Here is a 25,900-nt window from a genome sequence, read left to right as displayed (position 1 = left end):
CCTCTCTGAAATCAATAAAAAATAATAATAAAAAAATAAATAAATAAAACATAAGAAAAGAAAAGAAAAGAAAAAAGAAAAGAAAAGAAAAGAAAAGAAAAGAAAAGAAAAGAAAAGAAAAGAAAAGAAAAGAAAAGAAAAGAAAAGTAGCACTGGCTGGTTTAACTCAGGGGATAGAGTGTCAGCCTGCAGACTGAAGGGTCCCAGGTTCGATTCCGGTCAAGGGCATGTACCTTGGTTGCGGGCACCTCCCCAGTGGTGGGTATGCAGGAGGCAGCTGATGGATGTTTCTCATCTCATCGATGTTTCTCTCTATCCCTCTCCCTTCCTCTCTGTAAAAATCAATAAAATAAAAAATAAAAATAAAAAAGATGCTATTCAAAATAAAAAAGAAAAGAAAATGCAAACCTGAAGCAAAAGGGGAAAACAACAACCCACATGTGCAAACAGGATCGCAGGTCTGGGGCTCCCTGGGGCCCCGCAGCAGGGCCCAGCGGTGCGGCGCCTCCTGCCCAGGCGCCCCTCTCCCGGAGAGGAAAGCGGGGCGTCCTCGGCGCCGCTGCCCGGCCGGCTCACCTGCAGCTTCCGCTTCTTGCGGGACAGGCTCCCGGTCCAGTCGCTGAGGCGGCGCATCCTGGCCTTGAGCGTGTCCTTCTTGGCCGCGGCGTCCTCGGCCAGCGCCTTGGACCTCCTGCAGGGCAGCGTGAAGGACGCGTACGGGCCGGGCTCCCCGCGCCCCACGCGGGACAGCACGTCCATGTCGGAGGCGAAGGACACGCGGTGGCTGAGGTCCTCCTGGGAGAGGCGGGCCCCGCGCCGGGGGCTCCCCAGGGCGCAGGGGCGGAGGTCCCGCAGCGAGGACAGGGACGCGCTCTGCGGGAAGGGCTGCGGGGCGCCCCGGGGCGGGGAGCCGGCGGGCAGGCTGGGCGCCGGGGAGGCGGGCGCCGGGGATGGGCCCTCGGCCTCGCTGCCCTCCGCCTGGCCCCAGGGCGAGTCGTACCAGGAGGACTCGGAGCTCGGGGAGGAGCTGCCCTTGCTGGAGCGCGGGCGGGAGCGCGCGGGCGAGGGGCGCGGGCTGGGCGCGCGGGGGCCCGGGGCGCCGGGCGAGTAGCGCAGCAGCCGCACCGGCCCCCCTGCAGCCGCGGCCTCGGGGGGCGCCCTCGGGGGGCCGGCCCCGCTGTGGAACTCCACGCGGAGGCACCCGTCCAGCTTGCCCAGCGTCCTGATGAGCACGCGGGGGCTCCGCGGGTCCTCGGCGGGCGGCGTGGACGCGGTGGACGCGGTGGACGCGGTGCCCTCGGTGCCCGCGTAGCAGCGCAGCAGGCGCCCCCCGGGGCGGTCCCTGGCGGCCGCGTGGCTCCCCTCGGGCTCCGGGCTGGCGAGGCGGGGGCCATGGAAGCCGTTCTCGGCGGGGGAGGCCGGGCGGGCGCCCCCGGGGCCGCCGATGGGCCGGGGCTTGGCGGGGGCGCCGCCCTTGGGCGCCTTGGCGGCGGGGCCGGGCCGCGGCGCGTAGGGCTGGCCGCTCTTGAAGTGGGACAGGCAGCTGCGGGCCAGCGAGCGCGACTTGTAGCCCGCGCTGCCGCCGGGGGCCCAGCCGAGCGGGGACTTGTCGTCCTTGGCGTGGATGCTGCGGATCTTCAGGGAGCAGGGCTTCGGCTTGGCGCCGGGCACCGCGTGGCCCTGGTGCTTGGCGCCCTGGAAGGTGTACTGGCTCTCCGAGTTCCCCATCTCGCCCTGAAGGAGGGAGAGCAGGGACACTGGTGAGCGCCATTCCATTTAACAGAATGCTCTAAAAATGGGGGGAATAGCCCTGACCCGTGTGGCTCAGTGGATAGAGCGTCGGCCTGCGGACTGAAAGGTCCCAGGTTCCATTCCGGTCAAGGGCATGTGCTTAGTTGCGGGCACATCCCCAGTGGGGGGTGTGCAGGAGGCAGCTGGTCGGTGTTTCTCTCTCCCATCGATGTCTCTAACTCCAAATCCCTCTCCCTTCCTCTCTATAAAAAAAACAAACAAACAGTAAAATATATGTTTAAAAATAAAATGAAACAAAAGGGAAAACTATCTTCGTGTTGCAATAAAGTTGCAGGTAACTTCTCTCTGAGCCCGACACAGCGCCGCGGAGAAGCAGGGACCAACCAGGCTTACCTGCCGGAACCGCTTCTCCACACCCGGCAAGCCATTGGCCAGGAGCAGATACCGCGTGTCCGCCTGCTGCTTACTTTACACACGGAACGTGTCCTGTGAGGTCAACTCAGAAGCTGAACTGGCCTAAGAATTAGTTTAAGGCAGAGCTACCTTTAGGCTTGTTGTTACAAGGTTTTGAATCAATAATTCTTAAAAGAAAAAAAAATTAGGGAAAAGTGTCTTTATCAGTCTAAATAGTGATTTTTTTTTTAATGGCCAGAGAGATATATTTGCATTCTACATGTACTGCTTAACAATATAAGAGAGTACTGCTAAAAACTACCACACTTATAGCACTACTCCAGCGTTCATATTCATACAGGATAGATATATCACAAGGAAGGACTAGAATTCCTCAAAAACTAGGCTGAGATGAAAAGGGGGGTGGGGTGTAAAAGTTCTCACGTGGAGCAAGAAAAAAAACACATTTTAATAAAACCAGTCTCTACAAAGCTTTTATAAAGACTTTCAGAGTCCTCACTTTATAACACAAGGAGAGAGGGGGAAAAAAGTTTGAATATGACTTGTATCTCAAAAAAATAGTTAGATTCTTTCCATTCCTTTAAAAACCCCAAAACCCTCAATGAATCTATTCGGGCCGCCAAACTCAAAGTGAAATCGGACCCAAACCTTCCCCACTCGGTTTCAGTAAAGCTGGAGCTGAAGCTTCCAGTCATGTGTCCAAACACATTCGGCAGGGTTTTAATTCTTTTATATCGAAAAGGTACAGCCACCAAACCGAAGTCACATGGCTCGACCGAATAAGGAAACCTTCCCTTATATATACCTTAGTCACGGCCATGCAACTTGGCTGTGACCCAGAGTCAGGTGAGCGGGGTTTACCTGCAGCCCGGTGTGTGCTCTGGGGGAGGTCAGTGGTCAGTTGGCCTTCTGAGGTCCTGGGAGCGAGGCAGCATGGTTAAGCAGCGAGTCCATGAAATGGCCCTGAAAAAGCGGACAACGTGAGACACTCTTGTCGAGCATTTTACATCCAGTGCCCCCCAAAAATAAAAACAAGGGTTCCGCCTAAGTTCTCTGAAGAAACAACCGCTGGGTCCAAAATCACTGTCAAAACAGTAAATGAGACGTCTGTGCGCGGCCTGAGTCATCGGGCGGTTTGGGAGACGGAAAGGAAGCCAGGGCCGCCCGGCCCACCTGGGGAAAGGCCGTTCACTCGGCCCGCAGCCCCAAGTCAAAGGCGCGCCTTGTTCCGGGGGCCGAGCAGGTGAGAGGCAGGGGTGAGTCACGGCTCGTCTGTCAGCGCCTGGGAAAACAGGCCCAGCTCCCCACACTGACAGCACACCGGGAGCATCCTCTGGGGGGACAGACGCTTATTGTTCTCCACTGGGCCGAGTAGTAAAAACAAGACCCCGAGTGCTGACACACAGCGAAACAGAGGCTGGCTGGAATAACTGAAGTTACAGGAGCTGACCTCATGAATGAGACAAACAGTTTTCCTCAAGCTCATGTTTGGGCCTCGCTGCACAGGGGCAGGCAGCCCAGCCCGCCTTGGGGCAGGGGGGAGGGGCGGGGGGGGGAAGGGGAGAAGGAAGGGGGGACGGGCCAGGGTGCTGCCATCTGGCAGTGGTCACTGCTGGGACACAAAGCCTTTATTTTCTCTGCAGACATAGAACGCATTGCTATGAGGTTTCAACAGTGAATTGTTTTTCTTTAAAGAAAAAAAAAAAGAAGTAGGAACAGCCCTATCCATCAACAAACCGGACAACCTGAAAGAAATGGAAAGATTCTTAGAAACAAACATACAACTTACCAAGACGGGATCTGAGAGAAATGGAAAATCTGAATAGACCAATTACTAGAAAGGAGATTGAATCAGTAATAATAATAATAATAAAAAACTTTCCAACCAATACAAGCCCAGAACCAGACGGTTTCACTAAGTGAATTTTACCAAACACTGAATGAGAATGAACACCAATCCTTTCCAAACTCTTCAAAAAAAAATCTAAGAGAAGGGAATATTCCAAAACTCAAGACCAACAATTACCCCATTATCAAAACCAGAAAAGGGCACTCCTATTTAAAAAAAAATAGAGGTCAATGTCCCTGATGAATATAGATGCAAAATTTCTCAATAAAATACTAGCAAACCAAACTCAACAGCACATTAAAAGGATCATACACCATAACCAAGTGGAATTTATCCCTGGGATGCAAGGATGGTTCAATGTACACAAATCAATCAATGTACTGCATTGCATTATAAGAATGAAAGAAAAGAATCATATAATCACCTCAATATACACAGAAAAGGCATTTGACAAAAATTCAGCATCCATTCATGATAAAAACTCTCACTAAATTAGGCTTTGAAGGAATATACCCCAACATAATAAAGGCCATGTATGATGATAAGCCCGTGGCTAGCATCATACTCAACACTGAACAGTTGGAAGCTTTTCCTCTAAGATCAGGAACTTTGTATGTTAGAAGGTCGATTTGGGTTAGACGAAGCAGGAATCACTCTCAAGTGGGTCTGCCTGAAAGATCAGTGCACAGACCCCCGGGAAATGTCTCGGTGATTAGCACAGTGCTGCCCAGAGATCAGGAAAAGGGGGTGACGGATGACAGCAGCATGTGCATGTCAGGACCAGTAATGCTGACCAGCTGTTCCATGTCTCCCCTCAACCCTGCAGAAGAAAACTGCCTTGACCTGTGGCAAGAAGGGTGTCTCTCATGTGTGTGAGGAACAGATTGCCGGAAAGAGTGATCTCCCAGGGAAACCACGGATTGTTGTCCCTGAGGCGTGTGGCAGGTGGAACACACACTATCCGCCATGCTCCACCTGTGATTTCCATCTATTAGAAGCAGGACAATGAGGAGGTGAGACTGTCAGCACTCTGACTCCGGACTCCTTTTCTAAGGGAACTTGATGGCATTCAAGTTAAATTTTTTGTTGCTATTGTTCATAGGGGGTTGAAAAGATGGAAACAATTGATTTCCTGTGAGCTAATACTTAACAGGCCCCCATATCTTTAAATAGAAAAAAATATATACACTTTAGGTACACCAACCTGCAACAACAGTACACATAAGGTATACCTAATGTGCCAGGAGGCCCACAGCTGACGGAGAGGTAGGTTAAGTGAAGTCACTCTGGAATACATAATCACAAGGCGCTAAGACTGTGTGTACTTGGCACAAACTGTATGCTGTGTACACACTTTTCCTAATTATTTTTAAACATCGAATAATTATAAAATATTCAGATACTTAAAAATTGGCCACAATCTCGTGAGGCCTAAAAAGAAACTCCTGTTCTTTCATTTTCTGAATTCCCTTCCGGTCCCCATGCATAGGACTGTGCTGTGCTAAAATCCTAAACAAGAATGGAATTTTTTTTTTTTCTTTTTTAAAAATGTGATCAATTACCCATCCAGGAAACGTGCAGCCATGGGGAGGAATTTCGCAAACACGTCCTCGCAACCCCAGCAGCGGCTGCGGCTTACTGGGTCCCACCGCAAATCACCGTTCAGGAGGACATTCAAGGCGTACCTTTTCTTCACGTGCCCGCAGCTCGCCTTGAACTGACGCCCTGGGTTCCCGGTCTCCACTTCCGGGGGGGGCGTCCAGTTTAGAGCAAAAGGAACTAAAGTCCTCCAGCCCCGCCTTGTCCCAGCCCCGGGCCAGCTGTGCAGATGGCGCAGCTACAGGGACCAAGAGGAACCCCGGGGGGGCCAGATGGTGCTGCGGGGAGGGCCAGGGCTCACCGGGGACAGCAGGACAGAGGCCTGGGGACACTGCCCAAAAGCAGAGAGCGAGGCAGCTAGGGAAGCTCAGGTTGTGCATCTGGAAACACCAACCAGCTCCTAACATCCCTCCGGAGAGAGTTTATACAGAAGCAGGAGAATGACCACTGTCCAAGGCAAACATTTCAGAGAGCGGCCGGAGCTGAGGAGGAGATAAGAACAGGGCGGACCACCATCAACCACAACAATATCTACCAGGCTCCCCTCACTTTCAGGTGGAAGGTTGGGGGCGGGGGGGGGGACCTTCCATCATTAAGGAGACAAGTCTCAGAAGCCTGGCCTGGTTAGTGTCAGAGAACTCGGGCTGCGGACCTGCTTCCAGGTCTCAGCGTGTGGGCCCTTGGGGAAATTATTTCTTCTTTCTGAATCTCATTGTCTATATTTGCAACTTGAGGATAAAAATATCGGCCCTACCTACCTACCTTGCAGATTGAAAATCAACTGTGAAAATAACAACAAACAAACAAACAAACAAACAAAAAAAACCTTGTGAAATGCAACACAAATTTGCAGTACTGCTATAAATTTTTAACTACAAATGTCATTGTATGCACTATAATAGTCTGCTGTCTCAGATATGTTATTATTACACTAATTATTACATGATTTTTGGGCACCATCATGATAGATTAAATAGAGAAGTGACCGGAGACCGGGAGGCAGGACACACACAGGCTTTATTGGAGGGAAGGATACCCCTGCGGGCTGCTCCCAGAGAGAGGGGCGGAAGAGAGCAATGGCCGCGGTACAAGTACCTTGAAGGATAGGAGACGGGGCTTAGGGCACTCAGCACACGCTGGTTGGTGATTAGGGACCTAGGGACTTAGGAATGGGGGCTTCGGGTATTTGGCAGGTGCTGATGGGTGGTTCAGAGCTCAGGAATGTCTGGCCACGGGTAGGGTTTAAGTCTATCCATCAACTGGAGGAAGGAAGGATTTATCATTACATATGTTTATATATAACATATATAACCTACTTTTGCCCCACCGTGTGTGTGTGTGTGTGTGTGTGTGAGACTTTCCAAGTTCCAGTGTTTGATTTTTCACCAATTCCCCAAATTACTACAGCTAACTTCTCCGACATCTGTCACATGCTACCAAAAACAGTGATACAGCCGTGTACCTGTACTATTAGATTCTCATGCTAGAAAATGTAAAAAAAAAAAAAAAAAAAAAAAAAAAAAATTGCCTACATGCTCAGTGAACAACTGGCACCCCCTTAACGCTGTCACTCTCAGCCCTGGGATCTTGGTCCCCAGGGGATAACGGGCATTATCTGTGGACACTTTCGGATGTCACACTGGGATCATGCTACTGGCGCCTCATGGGTAGAGTTCAGGGAAGCTGCCAAACTTCCTGTAACCCACAGGACAACCCCCACAACGAACCATCGTGTGGCCCCAGATGTCCGTGCTATCAAGGCTGAGAACCCTGCCTCCCAGCTATCGAGCCCGTCTCACTAAAAACACTAGCGTACAGAACAAACATGCCTAAAACTCTAAAACAAGAGCATTAAGTCAAGGGCCCAACTTCCACCTCTGTGAACACTCCCCATGCCTGCTTTCCTCATCTTGCACCAATGAACAGCACCCAGATCACAAGCTGACTACCAGGACCCAGAGGAGCTCATTTCTACGCAGAGAAGACTGGAAGCCGGTCTGTGCGAAGAGGCAGGTGAGAGGAAAGTCTGTTCCCGCAGGGAGGTGCTGAGGGAGGGTGATCCTTATCCACAGAGCGGAGGGCAGCTGGCTATTGCAGTTAGCAGGACCCTTCCCAGTGCTCGTTCACAGATGAGTGGATAAGACCACGAACAGCAAGGAATGCCGGGGGCAGGGGCCAGGCAGGCACGGCTGGCATTTAGAGGGGAAGTCTAAATTAAATTCCACGGAGACAATAACCCCGCAGAGCACGGTTCCCCACCTCCTGAGCCAGCTCAGCACAGGCGGGGCTCAGCTCACACCTGGCTCAGGAGGAGTGCTGACAGCGGCAGTGCGGCTTCCAGAAGTGCCGTCACATCGGTCATGAGACTCATGCAATGACTGGAGGCCAGTGTTGTTAAGTGAATAGAACAGAATAAAAACAGAAGAGCGGAGGATACCATACAGTGGAAGAACATCAAGGAGACCAAACTGTCCTAGGACACTCAATTCCTGTGTGCAGCATTTGCCTGTGTGTGGCTGTGCAGTAGAAGTGTGTAGCTTGAGTGAGGGTCCCAAGCAGAGTTTGAAAGACAACAAATACAATCACAGGTGCTGGGTTTGCCAGAATGGCGCGTCCCATCCAGGAAGGCCCAAGGACAACCCAACAATCACAAGTGGCGAAACGTCGGAAAGATCCCTGCCCGAGGCAAACAAGTGGGCCAGACACGGGAAGAATGGCCATCACGGAGTCAGTTCTGGCCCCACAGTTAGGCCCGAGATCCTCATCCTTCGCATTCTACTGCTTACGAGAGACTCTCCCTGGACAGTCACGTTATCCTTGTGAACGTTAAAAATGACCTCCCTGCCGAAACCGTTTGGCTCAGTGGATAGAGCATCGGCCTGTGGACTGGAAGGTCCCAGGTTCAATTCTGGTCAAGGGCATGTACCTTGGTTGAGGGCACACCCCCAGTAGGAGGTGTGCAAGAGGTATCTGATCAATGTTTCTAACTCTCTATCACTCTCTTCCTCTCTGTAAAAAAATCAATAAAATATATTTTTTTAATAAATAATAAATAAAAAATAAAAATGACCTCCCCAAAGAGGCTAACAGAACTGCTGAGCCGGGAAGGATGTGCGGGATTCTGCGGGATGAAGAAAGGAAAGGACACGCCAAGGAACAGGGAAGGACACGCCTAAAGACACGGCACCCCATGACCGCCTGTTGAATCCATAAATGACGGAGTCAGTGAGTGACTAAATGGGAAGAGTCATGCCCCCCCCCCCCCCCGCACCCCTCACTTAGCCCCAGCACCTCTCTATTCAGAAATGGATAAGGGCAGCAGGGCCTCAACTCAGGGGTCAGGGTCAAAGTTTAGAGAGATGAGGGCATGAGGGAGAAAGGCTGGGGAGTCCTGGACAGTCGTTTGCCTGGTACCCCTTCCCCCTCCCCCCTCCCCCATATCCTCAGAAGAACCTCAGCAGACGCCATGCCCTAGCGGCCCTCGGAGATGCCATGAGGGAAGGAGTCCACAGACCACCAGCCCAAAGATGAGTGTGGGAGCCGCGCTGGCAGAGGAGGAAAATGTTCTCGGCTTTGGCAGAGGCTTGGGAAAGGGACGTGAAATACTCGTCACAGTTCCACTCACCAGCTCCGCACGGGTTTTCGGAATCACTCCCCTAACTTCTATCTACCCGGGTGAGGGCATCAGGAGAGAGCACCGGGGCTGGAGAGGGACCCCTCCCCGAAGGGCGGGTCCGCCTGTGCAGGCAGGGAGCATCGACACAAAGCATTTGTAGAATCAACAGGCCGCTCAGGACAACATGGACGGAACTGGGTGTATGAGAGAGCGGTGAGGCAGTGGCCCCACAAGTATTGCTGGTATGTTTTTGGAATGTCAGTGAGTGGAGAGGCCCAGCTACACTGAGCTGGTGGAGAGAGACTAAACATATTTGGGGGATTTATAAAAAAAACAAAAAAAAACAACCTTCATTTCAATCAAAATTGCAGAGTTAATATCGGCTAGAATGTTTAAACCCTGGTGAAGATAAAACGTTTTCCTTTTAGAGACGATCAAAGTGCCTTCATTTCCCGCACGATGTCCACCCTCTTTCTAGAATTTGTTAAATCTACCCAGTGTTCAGTCCCACTCTGCCTTTTCTCCCAAGTCTACTTCAAGGCTCTTCCACAATTGGGTCCATGTCCTGGTCTCCACAAACCATGAGCTGCTCTGACTGCCAGAACCAACAAACAGCAAGATTCAAGATGATTGGCATGGCTTTTAAATAAGCTTTTTTGGGTAACTTTTATGAACATGAGATTCAAAATGGCTAGCGTGACTTTTAAATAACCTCCCTGCTTTTCATGTTTATGAACATGAGCCATTCCACAAAAAGTGAGTCTGGTCATGGGGAGGCACTTCTCAAGGGGATCTCCCCCAAAATGCTCCCAGTGGGAAACACCTCCCAGGGACACTTCGGGGTGCCATCGGGAAGGACCACAGGCCATAGCCCCAGGCCTTCTCCTCCACGCAGGGCCTGTCCGTCCATCTGTCCGTCCGTCCGTCAGCCACGTGCTTCCAAGCAGGTTCCACACTCCTGAACCTCAGTCAATCTGCGACCAGAATGCACCATGGTAATGGCACCGAGTTATTCCTGGCACCATGTCTCTCCATTATACACTGCTCCATTGAAGTCACAGCATGAGCAGGCTTACCCTGCACATGCTGCCCTCGTTTTAAATGGGCGCTTTCTTGGCCCCGCCCCCACCCTCCACCCCACGTGTGCCTTCCGGCTTGGCTGGCAGTCCGGCCTGAGAGCTCAGTTCTCTGTGTTTATGCCGCCAGGCCACTCCAGAGCTGTTCTGGGGCCTGCATTTAAAAGCAAGCCAATGACTGCTGAGTTTGTTTTTTTTTTCATAAATTGTATGATTATTCGCAACAAACCTGGTAAGGATTGTAGCTAGAAACTTTGCAGAAACTTTCAGGGGAAAAAAAAATTAAAAGTATTAGTAGGTATAGTTTCAATTTCATCATTGATAGGAATTAAAAAAAAAAAAATTTGAAACCTAATAATTCTGAGCTGCTGTGGGCCAGGGCCGCCCGGCACAGGTACCCCAGCAGCTCCCATAGTCAGCTCTGGTTTATGAGAAAGAAAACTTGAACCAAGACCAGTCAGGGCAAAGGTCAGATTCGTACCTGGGTTTTTTGTTTTTTAGTATGACTTTTACATATGCATTCCATCAAAATAGTGTTATAGTTTTCTGGGCGTTTTTACCTGAAATTACTCCACATACTTTTTTACTTTAAAGTATAATAACTTTCCGGCTCGCCTCTAGAAGAATGGATGTGATCTATGCCCCCTTCACATAAAAAATATTGGGGGGGAGAAAGTCTTTTCCTAGACCAGTGGTTGGCAAACCATGGCTTGCGAGCCACATGCGGCTCTTCGGCCCCTTGAGTGTGGCTCTTCTACAAAATACCACATATCCTAAATAAGTTAATAACAATGTACCTACCTATATAGTTTAAGTTTAAAAAATTTGGCTCTCAAAAGAAATTTCAATCGTTGTCCTGTTGATATCTGGCTCGGTGGACGAATGAGTTTGCCAACCACTGGCCTAGAGGCATCCTTTTCCCAGACAGCAAAAGGCTCCCACAGCTGAGGAGCGAGAGATGAGAACGAAACCATCTGAAATCGTAAGTGAACTGAGGAGCATAAAAACTAAAATGTACTTATGTTTTTCTATTGCTTTTCAAAGAACATTGCACAAATGAGATTTTTGTTTCCTTGAAAGTTTGAGCTTCAGGCCATCATCCTAAATATCAATGATAACTTCACCTCCTCCCAAAGACTGGCCAGGGGGACCACGGTCACGTGGATGGGGATGCTCAGACCACAGAATAATCCAGGGGCATCTTTCTGAAGCTTCAATTTCATTTAATGCTGAGTAATTTGAAAATCGCTTCCCTAATAAAGAAATACATAACTATCATAAACTACATAATTTACCTTTTGGAAGGTAAAATACAGGAATTCAACGATACTGAGCATTTATAATAGGCTACTTTGGCTACATCATCAGGTGTCCTGGGTAAGCTACACTTGCAATAATTAATGCAGTACATGTTTAGTGAGCAACTACTCTGTGCCACACACTGTTCCAGGCCTGGGGATACAGCAATAAATAGACCCTCCAAAAAAATCTCTGATCTCATGGAGCTTATATTAGAGTAGGGAGAGATGACAAATAAAAAAGGAAAACAAGTACCAGCATATATTAGAGAGGGATAGGTACTTTAACAATAGAGTAGAGAAGGGAAGGGGGAAATCTATAATAATGAAAACATAATATGCTAATTAGACAGGACAACCTTCCGGACCAGGCCGGATCTCTAAGGGAAGCCCAGGTTCCGGGTGCCTGCCAGTGGCCTGAGGGGAGCCGGTGCCAGCATACAGAGGAAGGAAGGCCTACTCTTGCACGATTTCATGCATCGGGCCTCTAGGAGGTAATATGAGGGGAGGGTGCTGTCACTTAGAAAGGAAAATACAGGAAGGTCTCCCTGAATGGTGACTTTTAAGCAGGAACTTGCAGGAGGGGAGGCCGTGCAGATGCTGGGGAAAGAGCACTGGAAACGGACGAGAGAAAGTTCAAGAGCGCAGGGAGGTGGGACAGGCGGGAGGCCAGTGTGGCTGGAGCAGCAGGGGTCAGAGAGGGGACAGGGAGCCAGAAAATGCATCCCAGAGGGGCATTTTAGGGACTTTGGCTTTCACAATAAGACTGAAAGTCATGATTAGAGGGCTTTGCCTCGAGAAGGCGGTCCATGGGGCATATTCTGTGGCTGCCCTGCGGATCTGGACTGCGGGCAGCCAAGTGGGAGCCTGGGGCCTGCTAGGCTAATTCAGGTGAGAGATGATGTGGGTCGGAACCTTTTTGCAGCCAAGTGGGAGCCTGGGGCCTGCTAGGCTAATTCAGGTGAGAGATGATGTGGGTCGGAACCTTTTTGGGGGCATAGGAAATGGTCTGAGTCAGACAGAGTTGAAGAGAGAGCCAATGGGATTGGGTGGATGGGAGGGAGGGGAGACACGCCACGGGAGGTAAGATTTTGAGGGCAACGCATGTGAGAATGGGGAAGGCGCCATAGAGCAGGCACTGGAGGGAGGCAAGGTGTGGGTTTCTGCACACGTCAGGTGTGGGTTGCCTATTGGGCGTTAAGGTGGCCACGTTGAGTGAACAGTCGGCTAAAGGAGCCTACAGTTCCGGGAAGAGGTGGGCCTTAGGTACAGACTTGCTAACATGCTTGTGAAGATGGTATTTAAACATGCACCGACGAGCTCCCCAAGGGAATAAGTAAACACAGGAAAGAGAAGAAGGGCAAAGAGGCCCTGCAGCACCCCAACATGAAGAGGCCAAGGAGATAATGAGGAACACATGAAGAAACAGAAGGAACAGCCGGCAAATCAAATTAAAAGGAGACCAAGAGAACATGTCATCCTCAAAGCCAACTGGGGTCGGGGAAGGAGGAGTCACGTTAGGGAGGAAATTGCCAATCAGAGTCAAATCGCAGAGGGTGACTGCTCGGGGACGAGGGCATGAGGAGGACTCCCCCGAGGGCCCTCCCCCGCTGCGGTTCGGTCCAGAGAGCAAGGACTGAGAAGAGAGCCCTGGAGGGGAGCCGCGAACTTGACCAGAGGAGAGTGGGGTGGAGACGGCTGGGTTGGAGTGAGTTTGAGGATGAGGCCCGAGAAATCGAAGAGATTGGCAAAGACAACAGGCTCAAGAGCTTTCCTGTAAAGGAGGAAATGGAATCAGATGATAGCTAGAGGGACAAAGAGACATTGTTTTTTAAAGTGTTGGTTGTTGTTGTCACGTATGTGAACCTTTAGGGAAAATCCCTGCATGCGAGTGGGGTGCGTGGCAAGAAACTCTGATGTGGCAGTGGGGAGAGTAGCCAAAGGGAATGACTCTCATGGATGAGGAGGACTCAGCATGGACATCTGAGAACCGCTGACTACACCAGTATACACGTGTGGTAGGGCCCTACATAGCATCAGCTCCAGTGAGGAAGTCTTTGGTAAACTGCTTATCACTGTGTCTCCTTAGAATTTCCATTTCCCGCCGAAACCGGTTTGGCTCAATGGATAGAGCATTGGCTTGGGGACTGAAGGGTCCCGGGTTCGATCCCGGTCAAGGGCATGTACCTTGGTTGCGGGCCCATCTCCAGTGGGGGCTGTGCAAGAGGCAGCTGATCGATGACTCTCTCTCATCGATGTTTCTAACTCGCTATCTCTTTCCCTTCCTCTCTGTACAAAATCAATAAAATATATTTAAAAAAAAAAAAAAAAAAAAAAGAATTTCCATTTCCCCACCCCTGTAAGTCACATCCTATATAATAAAAGGCTAATATGCAAATCAACTGAATAGCAGAACCAATCGCTATGACACGCACTGACCACCAGGGAGCAGACGCTCAATGCCGGAGCTGTCCCCTGGTGGTCAGTGCACTCCCACAGGGGGAGCCCCACTCAGCCAGAAGCCAGGCTCACGGCTGGCTAGCGCAGCAGCAGTAGTGGGCGCCTCTCCCGCTCTGCGGCAGCGGTAAGGATGTCCCACTGATGGCTTAGGCCCGCTCCCCGTAGGACATCCCCTGAGGTCTCCCAGACTGTGAGAGAGTGCAGTCTAGGTTGAGGGACCCCCCTCCGAGTGCACGAATTTCATGCACCAGGCCTCTAGTGTGAAAATAAAAACGTAAGTGAAGGTTTTTGCTAGGTTCCAGTTATTTCTGGGGTTCTGTTATTGTTGTTTTGTATTTAATTTGGATGGTTGTTTTCGACCTGTTGGTGGTCTATCCTATCAATTTTCAATAAATTGTGCACAGACATTATGTGAGTGTGCGTGTGCATTCCATGAATTCATGTCCACTTGTCACAAAGTTCTTTCCTCTCTGCTCCCTTTTCAGATCCCGGGCTCCCAGGCTTGTGGCTGTGGCTGTATAATGCTCCCCTCACTTATCTCTAAGATGCCTTTTTCCGCTTTCCGGGAGTGGCTGCAGACGCCTTGAAAGCAAATCTATTTTCATTCTCTCCATTCAGCGTTTCCTTTCACTGGCTTTTGTCACCGCGTGGATTTTTCGCTTTCGCAGCTGCACACTCCATACCTCTTCAGCCCTCTTCACGTCTGCTTTTAGGACCCTGGCTCTGTCAACTCTGCAGCCGCGGGGATGCGCCACGGCCAAGTACCAAACAGCAGAGGGATCATCCTCGCTTTCCCCTGCTGTCCTAAAGATACCCGGGACTCCGAACCTTTACTTAAGTCCTAGGCACGCCCTGGGCCCGCTTCCCCCTCACACTATCTGTAGCTCCTGCCACAGCCCTTTCCGAGTCGGAGGAGAACTCTCTGTCACTGCATCTGGAAGGCTTACTGTTCCGGAAGCTCCTTCCCGGCCTTGGCACTGAGAGCTGGAGCCCATCGCTGTGCTGTTGCTGTTGCTGCTGCTGTTGTTGTTGTGCCCTTCCACAGCCTGTCTCTCATCCGGAGGCTGGGATCTTCCAAACACTAACAGCCTTCCACTGGCCAGGATTGGGATCGTGTAGAACGGACTGGCAGGGGAGGTCTCATCAAGGCTGCTCATCACCAGCATCGGGGCCCTCGGTCACGGGCAATGAGGGCCACCAACCGAGTGCACCGCTTTGAACGTCACTAGGATCGCAGAGCAACAGAAGCCTTTGTGTTGCCTCTGATTCGAGGTTTACTTCTGTCCGGCTTGGTAGGTAGGCAGGTAAGCAGCGGCAGGGAAGAAGGGAGGGACGGAATGGAGAGATACGTGTGTACGTACAGTACCGGTACAGAGGCACACACATACATACATACGTATACACATACACGTCTATGGTAATTTACAAAGATATCTCAGGATGTGCCAAGGTTTTTGTAACCAAAGAAACAGGGAGCGTTAGGAGAGGACCAGTAGGAAGCCTGCGATCTCGCTCCGGACCCACAGCCGAGCATGTCCGGGATGCCGGGCAGCCGCTTCCGGCCTGCGCTCTCCAGCTTCCCCACGAGAAACTGTCTAAGGCGCCTGTTCGGTTCTACAATGGCAGGGCCGGTACGGAGCTGAAACCCAGGATATACAGGTATATTCCTGGGATGTCAACGTTAAAGCCTCCATTTATGATACAATCGAGTAATCAAAAGACACTCACCCACCGTTATCAGAAACTCAAACTGTTACAATACCATGTTAGTACTTTTGTGTGTCAACAGTCAGAAATGCAGGCTTATCTGCCTCTGTTTTATACTTTTTCCTGTCTCTAATATTTCTTTTCAATTCCATACCCTAGTCTCCTTTTTTAAGCCATGTTTACCTTGCCTCTTATTAGCGTACACTTAATAACAAATGAAAAATATCCATCATCCCTGAAATTATTCAGAATGTCTGAAAGACTTTTAAAGGTTCCATAAAAAGGACATAATTTTCATTTAACTGCACAGCTGAGCTAAGCGATCGCAGGCACGTGGTTTGCCATCTCTGATCCTCACCAAGCGGGCAGCCCCGCGGGCGCAGGCGGGCACAGCGCCGGGGCTCAGGGAAGGTGTGTGGCTGCCCTCCCGTCCCCTCCATGCCCCCTCCCACGCCCACTCGTGTCGGCGGCGGGAGGAGGCAGAGACCGCGCACTAACCTTCAATCTCTGCCGAGGGACTATGGCTCTTCCCAAACACAATCGTGGGCCCCAGGACAGAACCATTGTTTCACTCGGTGGCCACGTGGGGCCACTCTGCAAGCGCAATCCCTTGGCACAGAGCCCGGCCGGCCCTTATCTGCACCGCCAGGCGCCCCGCCAGGCCTGGGCTAAGGAGGGGGCTTTGTGGGTCACCCCTCCACCCTGCACCCCGCAGACAGGTGTCACCTGCCTGCATTCACGGCCTCTCTGGGCTGGTCCCTGTGCACTGGAGGCCTGGGCTCTTCACCAGGCCTCAGTCCGCCCGGCAACTCTGGTCACATTCAAAGCCGGCGACAAGCATCCATGTGGCTCCAAAGAAGGCTGGTGACACTGCCTCCGAACCTGCTCTAGATGGTTGCAGGCTGTGTCTCAGCAGCAAAAGCACTAAATAGGCCCAGCCAGCGTGGTTCCGTGGGTGAGCATCCACCTATGAACCAAGAGGTCACAGTTCGATTCCCCATCAGAGCACCTGCCTGGGTTGTGGGCTCGATCTCTAGTGTGAGGCCTGCAGGAGGCAGCCCATCAGTGATTCTCTCTCATCGCTGATGCTGCTATCTTTCTCTCCCTCTCCCTTCCTCTCTGAAATCAATATATCAATACTGATTAGCAATGTGTTACCCATGGGTCTGCTCATTCTAAGCTCACTGGCCATCCCTCCGCCGCTAGCTGACACTGCTGGGAAGGAAATGAAGGACCTGCAGGGTCATGGCCAGGGACCATGCCGCCGCCCCCAGCTGACTCGCAGCCCATCGCCGTGAGCGAGCCCAGGACACGGGGCCGCAGCGCAACGCTCTGACTTGTCAGGAGGAACTCCAGCAGCTGTGTGGCTGGGCCCTTACTTTCCAGAAATTCTATAAATAATCCTCCGAGCTACAGCGTCTTCAATAGAGCTCCCTATTTCTGTCTCTCCACCCACCAATTTTCGGGGAATTACATGCTTGGGCAGAGCAACGTGAAGCGGAGGCAGCCCCGGGCCGGCCGCTTCCCGGGCTCTGGCCACCGGGCTCCGCGCCGGGACAGACCCCAATGAATGAGCCGCCTCGGAGGGATGGGGGGACCCCTCAATCCCTCTGCTTACACAGGCGCCCCCTCCCCACACACACACTCCGATCGCAGGGGCTCCCTCTTCTTTTCCAGAAAGCTCGAGACCAAAGTTAAGGGCAAACCTGAACAAACTGGGGACCTCAAATCACAAGTCCGAAAAGTAACTCACTCAACTCAAAGCGAAGGTTACACAACATCCAGGAAACGGCAGAACACGGCTCTCTGCCGCACTGGGACTTCCCCGTGTGCCTGGCGGAGATAAGGTGATAGTCACCAATGCCTCCCGCGTCATTCTGAGCGCCGGTCCTCTCCGGAGATCACAGCCACAATCAGTCCACGCCACATACACACCCGCTTTGGGGGGACTCGTTAGTAGAAGGAGGCGGGCAACGGCAATCCGTCCCTGGTAGGTGTGTCAACCAGGCAGACACCCCAACTTCAAGGTCCCGTCCCCCCAAGCACAGCAGCGTGTGCAGCCCATGAGCAAAATAGTACACCACACAGGACGGCGAGAGCAGGACAAGCTGCCGCCCAGGAGAACATGCCGAGAAACACTTCCATCTCACAAGGAAAGCTCTGCCACCTTACCTTCGCCAGCACGGGGCTCTGTGGGCGAGAAGGGCGCGCTGCAGAGCCCGGGCCCCGGCCCCGGCCCCGGCCTCCTCCCCGCCCGTCCCGTCGGTGGCCGGCAGGAAGCGGCGTCTGCCATCCAGCGCGGCCGCCGGGCAGCAGCTAAAAGCGGATCCTGTGCAGGCTGCGAGTATTTCTGTCTGCCAGCTCCACGCCCTCGCCTGCTCCGCTTTTTCCATTGGCGGAGGGGGAGGCAGCCTTCCCCAGAACGCGGTTTTCCACGGCTGCCCGGGCCCGGGGCACAGCCAGCCCGGCGGCCCATGACTGGGCTGCTGTTGGAGCCGCATTCCAGGATCGCCACCGCCTCCAGGGGAACGCCCGGGCTGGGGCTGCGAATAAAGCTCCCTCTCTCCGCTGCCTGGTGTTTTTTTTTTTGTGTGTGTGTGTGTGTGTGTTTTTTAAGCCTTTCAGGAGGAAGAATGCACACCTACCAACCTCGTGGTTAAAAAAACGGGAGTAAACATTCTGTCTCCAAAGCCACAGCCAGAATGGAACAGTCGTAAAGCCCTGCCTCCGAGCAGCCCTGCAGTCACTCTGTGCCTTGCACAGCATCGCATGTGCGGGCTCCGAGCGGGGTCCTGTCACCTGGCTGAGCTGTGGTGGCCGCTCTGACGGCCTTGCTCTCCCCACAGGGCATTGGTTTAACACAAATGGGCACTAAGTGGCCTTTTACAAGGTGGCAGGCCAGAGGTCCTGCTGTGTCTTTGGATGGAAGACCTTCAATGTCAAGGGGGCCCCAACATCATTTTATGTTATGTACTGAGGAGAAGGTGTGAATGGGGGGGAAAAGAATTCTCTCTTTGTAGTTATTGAAATTTTTAAATTATATTCTATAGAAAAAAGCACACGTGTAAGCAGAAGTTTTCAAGTTGTCCTGGATAAGCGTGTGACAAGGTTTTAAGGCAATGTTTTCATTATTTTTAAAATGTGAATGGATCTGCATATTCAACAGATAAGGTTTATGCTTACTTAACATTAATGATCAGATTCTGCTTTAGACTTATAAGCTTTTAATTCCTTAGATTCATGAAAATGAATCATTACACACACACACACACACGCACACACACACACACACACACACACACACACAATGTTTTCTCATCCAGTTTCTATGTAGTTAATAGATGCTTGAAGCTATGTTTTCTAATTTCAATTGGCAAATAGTACAACCATCCGTCTACTGGTCATAAAAATTAATCTGGCCTCCACAAAAACTTTAGTGTGAGCACAGAACCAAGGGATTTTTAGTGCTGCTGGAGTAGATTTGCAAAAACACTGCCTAACCCAGCCCCCTCGCTTCTTTATGGATAAGTAACCAGAGACCTTAAGTGACTTGCTCTGGGTCACACAGCTGGTCAGCAGCAGGCAGCAGAGCCAGGGCATGCCACCCACGTAACCACAGCCACTGGGACTGAAGTCAGAAGGTTGCCACGGAAGCCAAGTCACATAACAGACAACATGGGAATTCCCAAAATGTTCACGTGTGTGTGTGTGTGAGTGTGTGTGTGTGTGTGTGTGTGTTTAAAATATACTTTGGGTAAACACAGAAGAAGTAAGAATGCTTGAGTCATCGGAGCTCCTGTTCCCTTAGATCTAGCAATAACATCACTTCTGTTGTTAACCAAACAAGTAAAATGAACTACAGCCAGCATGTAACAAGCATATTTTTTTCCATAGAACCTTGAGACAAGAACTACTCCTTGATACAAAAGGAGGAAAAGATTTTTATGTCCGAAGGAAGAAGAAAAATTTAAAGAGATGCGCTTCTAAGGTTAAAAAAGTGATCAGAAGAACAATTTAACCGCATGGAAATATTTGCAGTCCCATTCCATTCCTGCTTCTAGACTTAGGACAATTCTGACCTCTGGCACATGTGATCCACCCATCTCTGCATGCCAGGACTGCCGTAACGTGAATGTCTCCAGCATTCCTCAGACACTGCCAATGGGTTCGCGTTGTCAGCTCCCATTTCATATCACTGAGGTCACCCAAAGAACTTCAGTTCTATGAGCCCAGAAAGGCACTTGGGGTTTCAAACTATGTAATAGTTTTCAAGTTCCCTAGACTTGGCCCAACTACTCTCAACGTAGTACTCCATTCTAAAATTTAAAAAAAAAAAAAAAAAAAGCATACTTCCAAATCACAAAACTAGACTTTATCTAGCGCCTCCTTCTGAAATGATAATGCAGGTCACCTGTGTTAACATCTAAAATTAAGCTCCTGGGCAAAGACCTCCCAGGATTACGTAAAGCACTACTTAAGAAGCATCCTGTCCTCAAACACACAATGCAAAATGGCACATGTAAAAGCAAACATAGCAAAGTGTTAGCAGTTACAGAGCTCAAGTGGTAAGTATATTGTTCACTGGTCAAGCCTCTCAACCTTTTTATGTTTTCTGCTAATTTTCTTATTAAAGGGGTTGGGAGAAATGACATATATAACGCAAACACACACACACACATACACACAAACACACACACACAGTCAACTTGATAGAAACGAAGAGTAGAAAAGTGGTTGCCAGGGGCTGGAGGGTGGGCAAAGCAGGGACAGGTTGGTAAAGGGGATAAACTCTCAGCTACAAGATTAATACATCCTGAGGCTCCAGTGTGAAGCATGGTGGCTACAGCTTTACATAATTAAAATCTGCTAAGAAAGAACTGTAATGTTCTCATGTGTGTGTGTGTGTGTGTGTGTGTATATATATATATATATATATATATATATATATATATATATATATATATATATAACATACATGTAGGAATATAAAAGCTCCATGGTGCACACTTATATGTCTTACAATGTCATATGTCAATTATACCTCAATAAAGCGAAAAACCTTTTCAAACATCGTGTTTGCTACATGGCTAGTTAAGACTAAGCCAAAACTGTTGGGAACCTAGTTGTAATCAAGGACATGAGTATCCTCACTTTGTTATCAAAAATCATAATAAAAAAAAATGGGCCCCGGGTGTGGCGGGAATATCGCAGGCTTCAAAACAAGCCGACCGGCCTTAGCACAGCATCTCCCCGTAACTTAGACGCCTTCTGAACCCCATCCCCTTCACCGTAAAATGGGGTTGATAACAATCACGTCCGTTTCAAATAAAAATATAAAGATATACCAATCTATAAACATTATAAGAAAAACTGACATTAAAAGTATAATTGCTGCCCTAAAAGGTTTGACTCAGTGGATAGAGCACCGGTCTGTGGACTGAAGGGTCCCAGGTTCCATTCTGGTCAAGGGCATGTACCTGGGTTGCAGGCACATCCCAGCAGGGGGTGTGCAGGAAGCAGCTGATCAATGTTTCTCTCTCATTGATGTTTCTAACTCTCTCTCCCTCTCATTTCCTCTCTGTAAACAAATCAATAAAATAAAAATATATTGTAAAAAATACAATTGCTGAAGTAGTATGAGCAGTCAGAACTAATAGCTTTGCTTAAAATACAAGAAACTTAACTTCTTCCCTATTCTTCCCTTTTTAAGTCAAACAAAGTTACAGGGGGGGAAAAAATGTCCCATGAAACCTAATTATTGAGTCGATTCTAAGGACTTCATTTGGTAACAATAAAGAAAGTAGCAATAACAAATAAAGGCTAAAATATAAATTACATTCATCCCAACAGGATTCCAAAAGATTAAATACGCTCACACATATACACATCACTTTGGTAAAATTACACAAATGAGCCAAAACCAGTTTGGCTCAGTGGATAGAGTGTCAGCCTATGGACTGAAGGGTCCAGGGTTCGATTCCGGTCAAGGACATGTACCTTGGTTGCGGGCACATCCCCAGTGTGGGGCGTGCAAGAGGCAGCTGATCGATGACTCTCTCCCATTGATGTTTCTCTCGCTCTCTCTCCCTTCCTCTCTGTAAAAAATCAATAAAATATATATATTTTTAAAATTACACGAATGAGCAATGACCCGTGATACGCGTCCGGGTGACGAACTGGAGTCTATTTTTCACGGAAAAGCAATACTTTGACGTAGGCTCAAGAAACATGGGATTTGAGAGCTACGCCATTGAAAAATGTTCTCGATGAAGGCAATACTAGGGGGAAATGAAGCGTAAGAAACACATATTCCTGTGAAATTCCTAAAATCCACAGGGATACGATGTGGGGGGACAACTTTTCTCCCCATTTCACCAGAAGGCACAGAGCTAACGAGTCTGCTTCTGAAGCCAGAAGCTCCACACTGGCCCAGAGAGCAGTAAGGGCGCGCTGCCTCAGCCTCAAACTGCCTGGTCTGGAGGCTTCACCCCCAGAGTGCAAGGCTCAGACCCACACAAATGCGCAGCTGACACGTGCAATTCACGTGCCCCCCCCCCCCCACCAGGCATGTTCCCAGGCGCCAGCAAACCAGCTCAGGCCCAGGCGTTAGTGCCCCTCTGCCCTGGCCTCAGACCCTGCTGTGTGGCACTGGACCAGTCACTGAACTCAGGTTCCTAGTCTGTAAAATGGGAATAAGTTACCTGCCTCACCGGGTGGCTGTAAGAATTAAGTAACACAGGTAGGTTGTTTAGCACAAGGCCTGCCGGCAAACGTAAACTCCATACAGCAGGGATCTTGTTTAAAGCCTTTCCTTTCATTAGTGCCTGGCACATGGCGAATGCCCAATAAATACCCCGTGGGTGGGTGAGGGGGTGAGTAGGTGGATGAGTGAGTGGGTGGGTTGGTGGGTGAGGAAGTGAATGAGTGGGTAGGTGGGTGGGTAGGTGGGTGGGTGAGTGAATGGTGGGTGGGTAAGTGAATGAGTGGGTGAGTGAGTGGGTGAGTGAGTGGATAGGTGGGTGGGATAAGTGGGTGAGTGAGGGGGTGAGTGAGTGGGTGAGTGAGTAGGTAGATGAGTGAGTGAGTGGATAGGTGGCTGAGTGAGTGAGTGGGTGAGTTGGTGAGTGAATAGGTGGCTTAGTGAGTGGGTGAGTGAGTAGGTAGATGAGTGAGTGAGTGGGTGAGTGGATAGGTGGCTGAGTGAGTGGGTGGGTGGGTGGGTGAGTGAGTGAATGAGTGGGTGGGTGAGTGGATAAGTGGCTAAGTGAGTGAGTGAGAGGTGGCAGTGACGGTGGTGATGGTGGAGCCGCGAAAGGAAGGACAGGGCCCGTTGTGGTGGACATCCAGTGACAGAGCCTCTTACGCCCTTCTGTTTACAACCAGCCTCCACAAGTCGTCTATGCCGATGGAGCAAAACTCCCACAGTTTCTGCTTAAAATCCAGCTGTTCTCACATCCAAGCTGCTTGGCCTCTAGAAAATGCCCAAACAGCCCATGGCCAAGCATCTTGTATATCAAGAGCAACTTTAATAAAATTCAAATGCAGCCCTAGCCTGGGGAGCAGTGCTCTAAAGTCGCAGAAAACCTAAATTTCATCACACTTCTCCTAAGCATCTCAAAGTCATCGGACATGTACAGAAAACTACTAATGAAAATGAGGGATTCTACGGCACAAATGTTTACAAAGTCCCAGTGGTACCTTACATTACATAACAGGCAACCCTCAATAATCTACCCAAATGACCGGTTCATTCCTTTTGCAAGAATGAGCAAATATTAAATGACATAAAAACTAAGATTTAAAAGCTTTCCTTTAAAGGAACTTTTATTTAGCATGTCATTATATTCCAACTAAGCACGTCTTGACAATTTACAATTACTGACAGTGTATAAAATCCTGAATTCTGAAATTAAATAGAATGGTTTATGACAAGTAAAGGTAATGTTTTATATAAACGAAAAAAAATTCATATTAAAAAACCATGCTCCCAAAAATAAAAACTACAAAATGAGTTTCAGCTAAGGTAAAATGAAAATTTTCAGCAGAAAAATGTCAGTTAGGGAATAGGCTCATAAAATTCTGGCTTATAAGTACTAGCCACGAGGCACATCTGTTTGGAACGTGTTGGAAGGGTTGTAGGAATGTTTCAGGAAGCCCAAGTCACCTGCCCTTAGCCAAATGTCATTAAAAGGGGGTAGAGTCAGCCTCTCGGTCCACTCACAGTGTTTTCTTCTTTTAAACTGAAGTGAAACTGCTCAAGCTGAAAGGCTCCTAATCAGTTTAATTCCTGGGATAATTAGATCTGAGTTTTCAGAAGGGACGGTGGAGGTCATCTATCTGGCCCGATCTTGCTTCTCACGCGAGGCCCTCCCACAGCAGCCTGACAGATGGACACCGAGTGACGGGAAGCTCAGGCCCATCAGGGAGCGCATTCCGCTGTTCCCAATTGATGGATGAGGACCCTTCAAATCAGGGGCTTCCCAGGAGCCACCCTAAAATCACTCCACTAATTAGGTCCAGTCTGCCCATCGTTATCAACACTCACCCCTCTCCCCTCCTCCAGACAGTCACCCTACAAACAGCAAAAGCCAGCTTTCCTGGTTCCTCCCGCCTCCTTTCTCCCTTCCTTTTCTTCCACCCTCCCTCCCTCCCTCCCAGTTTATCTTCACCATGAAGGCAGGACCCTTGTAAAACAGAATAAACGAACAAAAGCACATTATATTTTTAATACGAATTGTATCCTTTATATAAAACATTACCTTTACTTATTCTAAACCGCTGCATTTAATTTCAGGACTTAGGATTTTATACACTGTCAGTGATTGTGGATTGTCCAAACGTACTTAATGGGGATATAATGGCCTACTGAGTAAAAGTTCCTGCAAAGGAAAACTTCCATTAAGAACGTTTTAAACCCTAAGTCAAATGCTCACGAGACAGTCCCCAGACCTGGGCCTGTGCCCCTGCGGGCGGAAAGCCGGGCCTCCGGGTAGTCCCACCCGGAGCACAGGAGGTGCCACACCCTCGTCCGCCTGGTGCCAGACCGTCCAGGGAGCACTGGGGGTCCCCTGGAGAAGGCGGGGTGCAGCCTCGATCCAGAGCACACATGTGTGTGCAAGTCACACACGGTCCCCAGGTCACCCAACCACGGATCTTCGGAAAGGAGAGGGGTTTTGCTGCTGAAAGGGAGCAAATGGCCTGAAACAAAAGCAGAAGAACTGTGTCTGGACACAGAGAGACGCTTTTACCGTCCAGAGAGGGGCAGTCACAAGCTCCGGGGCTGCTGGACTGTGTGAGCGCGCAGGCCCGAGGGCTGTGTTCTTAAGAAACAGAACCCGCTGGCCTGCCAGTTACATGTGTGCGAGCATTCTTCAGCACACAACACACCCTCTGTTCCGTTTTTCTTGAAATATGAGACTCTGCAAAAATATCTCTACTTTTTCCACGACTAATACAGAAGTAGAGGCGAATTTTTTCGGTTTTCTCAGAGTAGGTTGTCCGTCCGTCAGAGACACGGACGGGGTGAGAAACAGTGTCTCAGGACTGGAATGTTGTGACGAAAGTTCGATTCCTCTGCATTCTGCCATGTCGTGGGTTTGGTACAAAAAGGGAGCAGCAGGGAGAAAAATCAAGGGTTAAGTCATTAGCGCTGGAGGAAATCTGAGGGTCTTCCCACATCCTATTTACTGCTTCATCTAATGACTTCATGTGACCAAGTCATTTTGTAGATAGATCCATGGAGGGAGGGAGGAAGAAGAAGGACAGGGGATGGATGGATGGATGGATGGACGGACGGACGGACGGACGGACGGACAACCTACTCTGATCAATCCACTAGTCCAGAGGTGGGGGTAGAACAGTGAATAAGAAAATGTCTGCTCCCGCTGAGCTTCATTCAAACGGGAGGGGGCAGTGGAAACAAATCTATAACAATGAGATCCCGGAGCCCAGCCTCGTCTGTCACCTCGGGACATTCCCTGAGCTTTCCTCTTTAAACTGGCCACTTGTCACTGTCTCGTCATCCTGACCCTGCATCGCAGGTATCACTGTAGGATGTCTTTCTTGTTTATTTACCTACTAATGAGACTGGACAGCCGAACGACCTTCAGGAAGTCATCCCAGATATCCT

At 49.9% G+C, this 25,900-nt stretch overlaps 1 protein-coding gene across 4 annotated transcripts in view; it reads right to left on the bottom strand.

Moving 5' to 3' along the window:
- The window catches only part of TIAM2 (TIAM Rac1 associated GEF 2), a 151,307-nt gene that overhangs the window by 73,883 nt on the left and 51,524 nt on the right, over positions 1-25,900 (bottom strand). For 3 of the 4 annotated variants that reach the window (XM_084889394.1, XM_084889397.1, XM_084889396.1), the window contains exons 1-3: positions 17,944-18,088; positions 3,028-3,129; positions 577-1,734 (exon numbers count right to left, since the gene is read on the bottom strand). In XM_084889394.1, coding sequence (XP_084745520.1) covers positions 577-1,728 — 1,152 coding nt within the window. In that variant the 5' untranslated portion in view covers positions 1,729-1,734; positions 3,028-3,129; positions 17,944-18,088. Of the gene's footprint in view, positions 1-576; positions 1,735-3,027; positions 3,130-17,943; positions 18,089-25,900 lie in introns of those variants that run through there. The other variant, XM_084889395.1, reaches the window with a different exon arrangement.

The sequence above is a fragment of the Pipistrellus hanaki genome (genome assembly GCF_964339955.1).
Source record: "Pipistrellus hanaki genome assembly, chromosome: 7".
Classification (NCBI taxonomy): Eukaryota; Metazoa; Chordata; class Mammalia; order Chiroptera; family Vespertilionidae; genus Pipistrellus; species Pipistrellus hanaki.
The sequence above is the reverse complement of the archived record's forward strand: the minus strand, read 5'-3'. Positions and strand labels throughout refer to the sequence as shown.